Source organism: Anas platyrhynchos, chromosome 2 (genome assembly GCF_047663525.1).
Source record: "Anas platyrhynchos isolate ZD024472 breed Pekin duck chromosome 2, IASCAAS_PekinDuck_T2T, whole genome shotgun sequence".
Lineage (NCBI taxonomy): Eukaryota > Metazoa > Chordata > Aves > Anseriformes > Anatidae > Anas > Anas platyrhynchos.
Genome location: NC_092588.1, coordinates 112,721,699 through 112,734,739, shown reverse-complemented (window position 1 = coordinate 112,734,739; position 13,041 = coordinate 112,721,699). Strand labels below are relative to the sequence as shown.

The 13,041-nt window shown below is 36.0% G+C and overlaps 1 protein-coding gene across 1 annotated transcript in view; it reads left to right on the top strand.

Annotated features, from left to right (window-relative positions):
- COL15A1 (collagen type XV alpha 1 chain) overlaps positions 1 to 13,041 on the top strand; it is a 110,446-nt gene that overhangs the window by 95,303 nt on the left and 2,102 nt on the right. Inside the window, exons 28-35 of the mRNA XM_072033357.1 lie at positions 449 to 498; positions 2,521 to 2,631; positions 3,148 to 3,292; positions 6,943 to 7,007; positions 9,192 to 9,320; positions 9,497 to 9,556; positions 10,899 to 10,958; positions 11,977 to 12,162. Coding sequence (XP_071889458.1) covers positions 449 to 498; positions 2,521 to 2,631; positions 3,148 to 3,292; positions 6,943 to 7,007; positions 9,192 to 9,320; positions 9,497 to 9,556; positions 10,899 to 10,958; positions 11,977 to 12,162 — 806 coding nt within the window. The remainder of the gene's footprint in view (positions 1 to 448; positions 499 to 2,520; positions 2,632 to 3,147; positions 3,293 to 6,942; positions 7,008 to 9,191; positions 9,321 to 9,496; positions 9,557 to 10,898; positions 10,959 to 11,976; positions 12,163 to 13,041) is intronic.

The window sequence follows — 13,041 nt, the reverse complement described above, 5'->3', positions numbered from 1 at the left end:
TGCCTTCCTTGTGATTGGTACAAATTTTTCTTGCTTTTGTTTAAAGGTTATAGGCTCAGAGAAATTCAGAGTGCATGCTCAATGAGGAGTGGTCACACCTTTGAGATGGGTAGCCTTTGGGATGGAGGTGTATTTTGGCATTATAATGAGATTATAGTGAGCATTTTTCAGAAAACTGAGTACTTACCATCTTTGAGACTTCTTTGCTTTCAAATGTCACTGAAATCCACAGTAAGGTTCAGAAATTATTAAGGTGAAGAAGTGAGACAGAGCATGTAAGCATGGTTTCATTAGGAAACTGAACTAAAAATGTTAGATTTAAAGGTTAATATTACCATTGTAAATCATTTTCCTTTAAACTTCTAAGCCAAAAATACCTAAAGCAGTGCTTTTAAAAAGGAAATTACAGATAATTACTGTACTTTACTGTATTTTCTTCATTTTTCAGGTCCACCTCTACCTCCATCATATTTCAGCCACTTTATTAATAGCATAAAGGTAATTATATCTCATTTGTGTTTGAGTTCTTTAAGCTTTTTTTAAAGCATACTATATATTAAGCATACTACAGTACAGAATAGTGAAATATATGAAACAGATAATTGGATCAGCAATTACAAATTATATTAATTCCTTAAACTCCAGATGAATATAAAAGTTTGTTACAAATACAGAGATAGCTGTTAGTACTACAGAAAGACTATAGAAAAAAGAAAAAAAAAGAAAAAAAAAAAACGTTAGTGAGGCTTTTTGCCTTCCCAGTGGTATTAAAGTGAGTCATTATTCACTGTTACCTAACATAGGTTGGTATAAACTATTTGCTGTAAATTAATGCCTTTTGTTCCATGCCAGCTCAGATAAGAGACATCCATTTCCTAAAGGGTGACTAGAAAAAATATTACCAACAATCAATGCATGACAAGAAATTCACTTCTGTTGAATACTATTTATCTTTTAAACACAATCAATAAAATAAATTAAAGTGATGGAAAGCATGTTTCTGCTTCCCCATGCTCGTTTACTGAGATCTCATAAAAGAAAGCATATCCATACCATGATGTGCTTGGTCTCTCTCTGTTCCACTATTCTCCTGACTGCTTTAAGTGAAAAAATGAATACCTACACAATACTATTTTAAATGCTTTTATGTAAACAAGGCTGTTATTGCTCTTTATCAAAACAAGATCTGAAAAAAGTAGAATCAAGTTATCATTTAATGATGCCATAGAAAACTGGGCTTGTGGGGGTACTGTCAGTTTCCTTGAAGGACTCCTACTGCTGTCTTTTTTTCAGATTTTATTCCTGCTTGGCTGAGAGCACTGAAGTTATTTCTATAACATGAAGTGTCCAGTGCATGCATGGCAGGGCCATTGTGGCTTCCCTGATGCAATAAAGCAGTGTTTGCAGCTTTACAACTTTAGCTACAATTTCATCTAGTCCTTCAGCTCTACAAAATGGCATATCATATATAAAGCTTCATACTTTTGTTTACAGGGAAAGAAAAAAAAAAAAAAGAGAAAAGAAAAGAAGAAGACTCAGAGGAGGAGCTATACATAGCCATTTTTATTTTCTTTCCCCAGCTACCTGCCACTCTTGCATTGTCCTTTGCTGCCTCTATACATAGCTTTATTTCTCAAAATGGGAACCAAAATAGACCAAAAAAATTAAGGTTGGAAGGAAGGAAGGAAGGAAGGAAGGAAGGAAGGAAGGAAGGAAGGAAGGAAGGAAGGAAGGAAGGAAGGAAGGAAGGAAGGAAGGAAGGAAGGAAGGAAGGAAGGAAGGAAGGAAGGAAGGAGAAACCAGCAGACAAAGAGAAAATAATGTGAGGTCAGAACCTACAATGGAGGTGACTTACTTCGTACAAAAGATAATGACCTAGCATTTAAATGCTTCTTCTTACCTGCCACTGTTCCCCAGCTAGCTGCTAATCAGAAGAGATACAGTTCAAAGTGCCTGCAATTTTGTGTGGTGTCTCTTCTGTTATCCTGGTACACATACCCATCCTTTTGTGTGGTAATTACCTATGTGCGGTAATCATCACTTTGTAACATATCTTTAAATATCTGTCCATTTCATGTCAATCTTGCTTTGCTTTTTCCTTGATGTGGGAGAAAAGCAACAAGCTTTTATGCTTCCTCCAACTTTCTCTTTGCCTCCAGCTACAACACAGATCAGGTGTTTTTTTCTGGGTGAACTAGGAAACAGCAACAGAGGCACTTCCCTCTGTCTCCACTCAGTCTCTGTCTCTCCCAGCCTGTGAAATCCTTCTGTGAAAATCCTTGTGAAAATCCTCTCCTCCCTGTGAAGTCCTTGCAACTTCAATAGAGGAGGCATTCTTTTTTATTCCATATCACTGTAGAAGGAAGTGATGCCAAAAAGATTTTAAGTGGATCCTTTTCTTTATTAATCTCAGAAATTTCAGGCAACTTTAAAAGACCAGTGCATGGGGTTCTGATCTTGCTTCAACTGAGGTTCAGATCTTGCTTCAACTGAATGCTTTCAAATATGTTATGTTTAAAGGGTGAAAAAGGAGACAATGGAAACACTGGTGTAAAAGGAGAAAAAGGAGAACCAAACAGAGGATTTTACCTGACAGGACCTCCTGGACCACCTGGAAGACCAGGATTAATTGTAAGTCATATAAATGGTATAACAGGAATACTTGTGGGTACCCATTGTTCTAACTTAGAAGGCTGTAAAAAGAAATAATCATCATGATGGTGTTAAGAACAATATATACACTCCTATGCTAACCATTAGGTTAATGAGACAGACTTGCATTAGGCATAAACACAGACACTTCACTATTGGAATTAATTTTCTCTGAAGAACTGGTATAGTGTTGTGCTCAGCTGGCTAATACAAGTAAATCAGTATGTAGATTCATGCTGTCAACAGCATTACAAGTCAAGGCAATATATATTAACTATGTAAGACCTATCAGAAAGCTTTCTGAAACTCCAATTCTTTAATTTAGTTTAATATATAGTTGTTTTTTTTTCATTTCCCATGGTTTTCAAAAATGGTTATGACTCATGTCTGAACAGTGGTGTAGTGGCCTGCCTTCAGAAAATGTTGTTACCAGAGATGAAGGACCTGCAGCCGTGAAATTGATACATTCAAAGTAGTATTTTTTATCATTCATAGGGACCAAAAGGGGACTCAGTTGTTGGACCCAGAGGACCTCCAGGGCTACCTGGTTTACCTGGATTACCAGGTTATGGAAAAACTGGACCTCCTGGCCCGCCTGGCCCACCAGGACCACCAGGACCCCCTGCAATATATGGCTCAGGTGAGAGGGTGTCATTCTGCTTTTCACTATGTATATGAGCATACTAAGTATACTAATAAGTATGTATATATACATACTTACATGCCACTCTCTCCTCACCATTTCCTTTACGGATCTGCTCTTCTAGCCACCCATCCATTCTTACTGCTTGAATCAGGTTTCTCCCTTCTTTCCTGCACACTGATGTTATTTCCCTGAGGGGTGTGTATTGGAAATGAGAGCACAAAAGGGACAATTTCTCTGCAGTCAGTTTTCATTGACTAGTGCCATGGGAGCACTAATGCGTGAAAATTTTATTTTAACTGTGATTAGGAGAAAGTAACAGAGGAGGGGAGGAATAACACAGGAAGGTTGCCTTGAAATATTTGTGAAGTTTATCAGACTGGCTAAATTTGGGAAGCTGTTAATGTGGGCCAGGAAGCTCTTCTGTGATATAAGGGCAGTACTCACAGTAGATTTTAGGTCTAAAATGAAACTGGTGGAGAACTGCTTCTAAAAACTAGTTGTTATTGCACGCTCTGAATATGAGCAAATCTGTTTTGGGATTGGTTACTGTATCTTTTGGTTACTTTAATCATTTTCAATTTACTGGATTAGAAAAAGGTGTAAAAATTGTCACAGGTAGTAACATCCAAGGGAGACGCTTTGTTAACGAGGTGGTGCTAGAGGTTCAGATGACTTATTGCAACATTGCATTGCTTTAAACCAAATGTCAGAGTTCAAGTCAGTTGCAGTTTTGACTCCTTCTGGCTTGCAGGTCTGTTAGTGGCAAGACTCTTATTGTTAATGTCCAGCCCTTAGACTAGGTTCTGATGGAAATGGTCCTGGGCTCCACTTGACATCACTGCTGAGTGTGATGTCAGAGGATAACTTGTCAGTGATACCTGACTGAGAGACTGATTCCTCCATCAGGAAACTGTGCCCAGAATAAGAATCTGGTAAGGTAAAACCAGCCCTCCAACACGAAGCATTCCCTAATCTCATCTGAAGGAAAGCAACATGCTAACAGCAAGGGCATTGTTAACCATACAGAGAGGTTATAATGCACGACTGTTCTGCCTAAACTTTAGGTTGGCCTAGCTAATACAGAGCTCAGTTTCTGAGACCTATTGATCTGACTTCTTCCTGTAACCCTTGTGCTTTCAGCATGCTGCATCGGGGAAAAGACCCCTCCACCTCCAGTTTGTAGTCTGCAGGTATTTCTTGAACCTAGTCAGACTGGTTTAAACAGCTGCCCAGAGACAAGGTGATACTTCCAAGCTGTCATCCGGCAAATATTATTAATGGAGTGTTTACCAGAAGTGTTCATGCCCTGATGAATATTTGAACAAATGAGTAATCCTTACTATATTCAACATTGGAACATAGGCCTGGACATGGATTAGCCCCTGATCACAATAAAATTGACAGATCCATGGCATCCATAAAGGCTGTCAGGTCTTTTCCCATGTAATTCACATCAAGTACTTCTGAATATTAGCTAAGAGACCTAGTCAGATGAATATATATATATATATATACACACACATATATATATTAATACTCCATCCCTATACTTTCACTTATCTACTCTGCCCTTATCCTTCCACACATTTTCCTCTTTGATTTGTAAGTAGCTTCTTTAGGCAGCACACTGATGGATGTCCATTTTACTAAATATTATGGTGACAGGTGTTTGTTTCTTTATTTAGTATCTTCACCTAGTTATCTCTGTTAAAGCTCTTACTGCAATATGGAGTTCACATACTGTAATATGAGGAAAGAAGAATGGCTTATCTGCAGATAAATAGCTTTGAATTCTTGTGAGAAATAAGCCCGTTTTCCCTGCTATTGGTATGAAAGAGATTCTCTCTGGAGAATCCTCAGAGCATAAATTCTTTAATTTGTAAAAGGCCATTTTGAGGGTTCTCATGGCTTCACAAAAATAAATAGTTTTGAATAGTAGATTTTGCTTTATTGGTATGTAATTGCAGCCTCTCAATTCAGAAGTTATAAATTGGTAAAAATCAAGTTCTGGAATGCAGCACTGCTTTCAGGATTAGGCTTTACTGACTCTTCAATGGTCCATTCTATATTTTAAAGTTTTATCTTACAATGCTTTATTCAGATTATCAGACTACTTCAAAGTGGAGAGATACAGTGAAACAGAAGATATTCAATACTTTTGCTCCACTGATAGTATTTGAAAGTGGGGGGGAATCTATAGCTCTATTTTCACTGAAGGTCATTGATCCTTATTCACTTTAAAATTATGAAGGCAGAGGAAACAGTCCTATAGCTTATCTTCTTTTACTCTCCTTCAGTCCATCTCATTCCAAACTCTCCAGTAAGCTCTGAATAAGTAGAGTTTAGATTATTGTGGGGAGGTTATCCAGAAGTACTCAACTAAATTTCTCCAAAGGGTGGTTTCAGGGAATATTCCTACATTATTATAATTCTCCTTCAACTTTGAAGAGCAATTTGGTCCACATTTAGGATCATGGGACTATTTGCATGGCTAGGATCAACTGGATACTATTCTCAAGTGCCCAGCAACATAGGAATTGGGAATTGGCAAGGAGGTGAACCTTGCAGGTACTTGTGCATATTTTATGCCACAGACTCATCAGTGTGCTGGAACATGTTAGACTCCCCCATGCTTCAGATAGTTTGACAGGTATCCACCAACTATTTTTTCTCTTTCTTCCATGTCATACCAGCTCACATCATGCCTTTCTGTTCATAATTGTATTTCTTGCTGAGCCTTTTATATACACTCCCAGCAGTATACTAGTGTACTCTGGTTGATACCTCTGGACCTATTTTGTTGCCCCTACTTTGTGTCTCTGTTTTTATACACAGAAATATCTCTACTTGTGATTTATAAAAGGTCTGCCCAGATTTTAGCTACAGAGCCTCTCTGGGATGCATCATGATGCTCACTAGGGTCTGCACGGTCTTTCTTCTAAGAAGCTTTAATGTGCCATTATCATATGAATTCACACAATATTTTTGCTTTCAGTCTTCCAAATATTTTTTTCTTTCCTGTAGTTTTTACTCCAAAAAACAATGATTTTCAGCCCAAGGTGAAAAAATTCAGTTCCAGAGTAGAGAGAGGTACTAGATAGGTAATATATGTTGTGGACTACAGTCTTAGAGGTTCAGATTCATACCACCAGAGAATTCGTTGTTGCTTTGAAACAATAGCTGACCTTACACTTGTGAATTTTTATCTAAGTAAAAGTTAATTCTAGTTTACTTTAAGAACAAAGGATAAATTTACTCCCTCAAAGCCTATATGGGTGGGAGCTAAAAATTCTTCCAAGTACAGATCAACAGCAGCTAGCAGAAGAAATATTCCGGTCAATTTAAGTCAATCTGATTCTTCATTTGCAGAATACCCACAACAAATTCTAAGCTGTTGCTTTTAAATTTCCAAATAACAGAGAAAAGATTGTTTCACCATTGCTTAATAAATAAATAAATCCTCAGAATACATTTGCTATAGTTGGCTTGAACACAGTTATTCAGAGCTGGCTACATAAGGACCATGGCCATTTAAAGCTCTCACTATTCCTAGACACCACCATCAAGTCCTTTATTTATGTCACTCACTTTCTCTCTCAAAAAAGATGACCTTCAACATGTGTTGTATGCTTGTTTTGTTTTAGCAGCCGCAATGCCTGGGCCACCAGGTCCTCCTGGAGAGCCAGGGCCACCTGTAAGCAGGAATCTGGTAAGACAACAAAAGATGGAATTTTGCCATAGCAACCTTGTTTCAAATCTTTTCATGGTCACAGGTAGTAGTAACAGAAGACAGAAGGCTTAGTCCTGCCTTTTTAATTATCAGAATCTTTTCTTGTTTACTAAACCTCATCATGTTTTAGAACAGAATCCATGCAGCTGGGAAAAGTGATGAGAGAAGTCTGTCCATTTCCTTGTTAGTAACAGTCCATTCAAGCAAATGCAAGTATTGATGGGATGTTAAAGACAAGGAAAGGTGTACATATTCCATACCCAAAGCAACAGTTTTGAAAGAACTGCAACTTAACTTGCAAAGATACTGGAATAACCTCTGAATGACCAGTTTCCATTAAAAAAAAAAACAAAAAAAAAACAAAAAAAAAACAAAAAAAAAAAACACTAGACTAAAACATACTCATTCAGGTCACTTGATTCTAAGATGAAAACTGTAACAAATCTAAAATTTATTCTGCTAAATAATACATTTAAACTGAATTGTTTCCTTTTCTTACTGGATAAATCAAATGAGAATTGTATCCCAGGTATCCATCCAGGAAAAATGGCACCTAAAACTTCAGTCTTGTTAACTTCTAAATTAAATATTCTTAATTTATGAAAAAAAAAAAAAAAAAAATCAAGATAGCAGAGGTGTTTTTACCATTTTTTAACCTTTTCCTTATCAAATGAACTAACAAGAACGTAAATGCCTTCCCAGCACAGTATCATATCTCTGCTAACTGCATTTTTTCATAGAAATTTAGAAATTCAGGACCTGTCAATGATTACAGATGAGGGGAGAAACAGGTGTTCAAAGACTGGTCCCTCAAGGTAGAGAACCATGGTTACAGTCTAGGAGCTACTTTATTTGACCTAAGCCTGGTTAGGTCAAAACCAACATTTAAAAAAAATCAATATACAAATTTATAGTAGGGTCTGCATGATCCATAAAACTTTTGGATGCCTTCTGACACTCTTGCACCAACTGCAATTATCAAGCAAATTGTGTCTTTAGAGATAACTGTGTTATTATCATCAGGTGGCAAAGACAGAGGTAATGTCCTTATCTGATAGATGTCAGTCTCAGGTTCCTGATGATCTATAAAAGAGAAATTGAAAATTATATGCTGTGTAAACTAGAGGGTCTGCAAACAAAACACATTAGTTAGAAGAAAACACCCTCAAAGAAAAAAGCAAAAATTATCCTTTCCATCAATGTCACTTCTTCCAGCAGCGAACATATCTTCAGTCTTATACGGATTTGTCTCTCAATTGATTACCAAATCTAGAGGCTCACATTTCAGAGTCTTCCAAAAAAAATATCTTGTAAAAACAACTTTTACATTTTATTGAGCACTGCACAAGCATGATGTGCAGTTCACCAAGCCCAAATGATTCCATAAGATTTATTCAGTCTTTCTTCAACAGCTGACATTTTTGAAAATTAAGTATTTTGATTTTTATCTCTTAATTTTTAAAAGGTTATGAAAATAGTTCCATTCTAAGATACTGTCTACTAATCCTGTTACAAGGTTTCAGCTCAGCTAAAATGTATTATTACCACATCTGAATTCAATATATAGTTAGTGCCGTTTCTCACTCAGATGCCTGATTTGAAGTGAAAATCCATGAAACCCATAGAATAAGTATCTGAATACATCACATTAACAAGACCACAAAAAATAAAATAAATGAAATAAAATGAAATGAAATAAAATAAAATAAAATAAAATAAAATAAAATAAAATAAAATAAAATAAAATAAAATAAAATAAAATAAAATAAAATAAAATAAAATAAAATAAAATAAAATAAAATAGAGACACAAATGTATCTAGAATTGTGTGTGGTATTTCTAAGGCATAGCCAACCTTATCAAGTCTCTTCTGTATTCTGCCATTTCAATCCTGTATTGTAAACGTTAGAGACACAATCATCTCACTCTGTGAAAAATTAACAATTGGTGTAGTTCTATTAAAACCAACAGAGTAATGATTCTGTAATGCCGAAATATATCTTTTTTATTGATTTTTTTTTGTATGGAATGACATAAAACTGATTTTATGAGCATTTCCCAAGCAAGAAGTCTTGACATTTATGTGTTTAAATTAAACTTAAATTTAACTTGCAAAGTGTTTTGTGTGTTTGATGAAGCATGATTTGTTTTGCTACTTGACAGATTACAACATTCCAAAACATTGCGGGTATGTTGGAAAAGGTTCATTTCGTAGCAGAAGGTACGCTAATCTACCTGAGTGAAACCAGTGAGGTTTTTATCCGTGTTCGGAATGGATGGAGAAAATTGCAGGTATGATTGCACTACATCCTAATACCTTCGAGCTCTCTTACTCAAAATGGAATCATTGTGATGAGAATCATTGAGAAGTATGGGTGCAAAAATACTTTTTTTTTTTCTTTTCTTTTTTTAGCTCATAAACTCCTACTGATATGACTTTGTTTGCTTCTCTTTTTGTGTTCTTTCAGCTTGGTGAGCTAATTCCCATCCCTGATGACAGCCTTCCTCCTCCAGCCATATCAAGCCATGTAAGTAAAAAATACTAGACTGTGAAAAAATGAGTCTAAATGTGCAAAAAGAGAAGATACACTTGGCAGAAGTTACAGGCAGGTCCCTGCACAACATGATTTTCTGCTGAGACTTGTCAGTCTCAGCAGAACCTTGCCCTGCCACTGCATAACCTTGCAAAGTTGTTCATGCTGGCCAGCCATTAGTCTTTTTCCATTATATTCTGAGATTTCAAACATGACAAAGACGAAACAATCTCCACAAAATGCAGGACAAAGCAGACTGCCCACTAAAAAGAAATCAGTATTCTGTTTCATAACACTTCTGTCAAGAAAACTTGTAAAAGTGTCTCTGAAAAGCGGGTTTTCTTTAAAAGTTTATAGCGCTTTATTTATGCTATATCATCATCACCTGCATATAGCTTATCCCACATTGGGATAAGTGGGTTACTGAGGTCTCTTCTAAAATATCACATGTTAATTTATACCTGACTTCATTTTGCAGATTATTGTCTAAATTTGCATGTGAACATGCTGCCTGTCCCAAAAAATCATATGAGGATGAAACCCAGGAAATGGCAAAGGGGATAGAGAAGTCTTGTTGATGACTGGTCAATTGATCTTACTGATAATGAAAGGGCAAGGGAGTGCTATGAAGGCTCATGAGAAGGAAGGTGGCTGGGAAAATAAAAGTAGTTGGAATAGGCCAGACAGAAATGCACTTAGCACACTAGGAAGATCTCTAGATCTCGTTTTATAAGAAATTTTCTGCAACCTCCAGCTGACACCACATCATTTTCCCAATTGCTACATTCACTGGCTCATTACTCATATTTTCCATGACCATAGAAGAAAATTTAGCTGTTCATGAGAGAGCTATTGAAGCTCATCAACCTTTTGGTCTCTACATTTCACTTGTTTAGGAGAGGGAATTACTAAGACCTTAAGAAATCTCCCCAACCACTAAACTTTCTGTTTCCACATTCTTCCTGTCCTTTCAATGTTGTTTTTCCTGAAGTGGTCTTCTGCTCCTACCAAGAGCAGGCCACTTCCATATGGGACTCCAGGTGCATACTGGTGCTGACACCAGGTAGGGTACTGCAGAATGGTAACACTTGGGTCTAGCAAAGCAACTTGGCCAGGACAGTATTCAAACACATATTTATGTGACAAACTAAATTGAAGGTACATACATGTAGGTAAAGTATTGTGGCTACATGGTTTGGGTTTATTTTTCTGATACAATATAGTTTCAGATTCTCCAACATTCAATGTCTACTTTATGTACAATATTATGGAACGTCTAAAATTCTGGTCTAACTAACATATTTAACATACATATCTGCATGTTTATAAATAACAGGGATTTCAGTCTCTTCCGGCACCAAGTCCAATATCAAATATGAACAATGGAAAGCCAGTAGTAAGTATGAGATCTGTATTGCAATTCATAGCTGCATTTTGAAATACTCCAATTTGCGTGTTGAGGGAGATGTGTATTATTTTCTCTTCAAATTAACAGTTTTTGCTATAGAAATTTACAAATATTTTTTTAACTAGTTTAGACATCACAGAGAAAATATATAATGGTTTCCTCCAGGACTATTTTAGTCTCCCTAGCCCCTTTAATATCTCAGAAAAGAAATAAACAAACAAACAAAAACTGATTCTGTGTTAGGAATACCTCTTAACTTAGGGATTGTGCCCAAAAATGTGCAACACAGTAATTTTTAAGCTAATAATTGTGTTACAATTAAATCACTAAAATATTAGTTAGAACCTTTTCTATCTTCATGATGCTGCTTGTTTTTAAACAGACACTTTAGAATATAAGCCTTCATTTGAAGTACTTTAAAATATTTATTAAAATATTTATTTAATTTTATTTATTTATTTATTTATTATCACATTTATTGTAATTATTATTAAATATATTAAAATACATTAAAATAAAATTAAAGTATTTGTTAAGATATATTAAAATTAATGTTTAGACAAAGAAAGCAAAATCATGGAGTTACATGAAAAAATAAAGAAGTGGAATAGTTCTTGCGTACTGTTTGACTCAAGTATGCTTGTTCTTGTATTTGGTAACATTGAATTTTCAAATGGTATATGTCACCTCTTACTACTTGTTTCCATGTCTGTAAGATTTCAGATTATGTTTGTTAACTTTTTGAGACTGTTGTTTTAAGATACTAGCTACTTTAAAAAGTTTTTAAAGAGTATATAATTCATGTTTTCCTGACTGTTGAAGAAATATATTACAGGGTTGCATAGATTTAAGGAATGTAATATTATTATGGCAAATAAACTTAATACCAAGAATGGAAGGTACTAGGTCTTGTGCTGGCAGGGGATAGGTGGTAGTTGTTTTCAAATATGTCTTCCTCGTGTTATATACTTTTAAAAAAATGGCTTTTCTTCTTTCTTTTCTCCAGCTGCATCTGGTGGCTTTAAACTTGCCATTTTCTGGTGACATGAGAGCAGATTTTCAGTGTTTTCAACAGGCCCAGCTAGCAGGTTTGACAGCTACTTATAGAGCCTTTCTCTCATCACATTTGCAAGATCTGGCCACAGTTGTCAGAAAAACAGACCGATACAACTTACCAATAGTCAATCTTAAGGTAAGAGTGAGTGCTTAGAATTTGTTATATTAGGATAAGCTGTAGGTGCCCCAAAACCTTAGAGAATACCAAAAGCTTAAAAGTTTCAACACAAAGTACATTTTATAAAGAAGTTTTCCTTCATATTTTGGAATCAGGTTACAGGAGGAAAAAGGTAGTGATAAAGCAGAAAGTTAAAGACTCACATTTCCTTTCCTTTTTAAAGTGTTACTTCTTTCAGTATCCAATTGGGCATTCAGTATTCCAATTAGGCATTGGAATAGGCTGCCCAGGGAAGTGGTGGAGTCACCATCCCTGGAGGTCTTTAAAAGACGTTTAGATGTTTAACTTAGCGATATGGTTTAGTGGAGGACTTGTTAGTGTTAGGTCAGAGGTTGGACTCGATGATCTTGAGGTCTCTTCCAACCTAGACAATTCTGTGATTCTGTGATTCTGTAAAAGAGGTTTAGATTTGATATAAGGAAGAAATTCTTTGTTATGAGGGTGGTGAGGCAAAGGAACAGGGTGCTGAGAGCAATTATGAATGCTCTATCCCTTGAAGCATTCAAGGCCAGGTTCAGTGGGCCCTTGAAAAACCTGATCTAGTGGAAGGTGTCTCTGCCCATCTCAGAACTGTTGGAACTAGATCATCTTTATCAGTCTCTTCGAACCCAAACCATACTATGACAATATAGTTCTATGATCAAGTTGAATATTTGGAGTGACAATAGAGCAGAGATGCAACTATGAGGCAAAGGTGAGAGAGCTATTTGCAGAGAGATGATAGCTGGATTCATTCAGGAGCATCATGCAGAATCTAAGATGTGAAAGCTGGAATCACAAGTTTTCTTAAATCAAGATAAGATTTTAGATTTACTGAGAAGTTTATAAAAGTCAGTT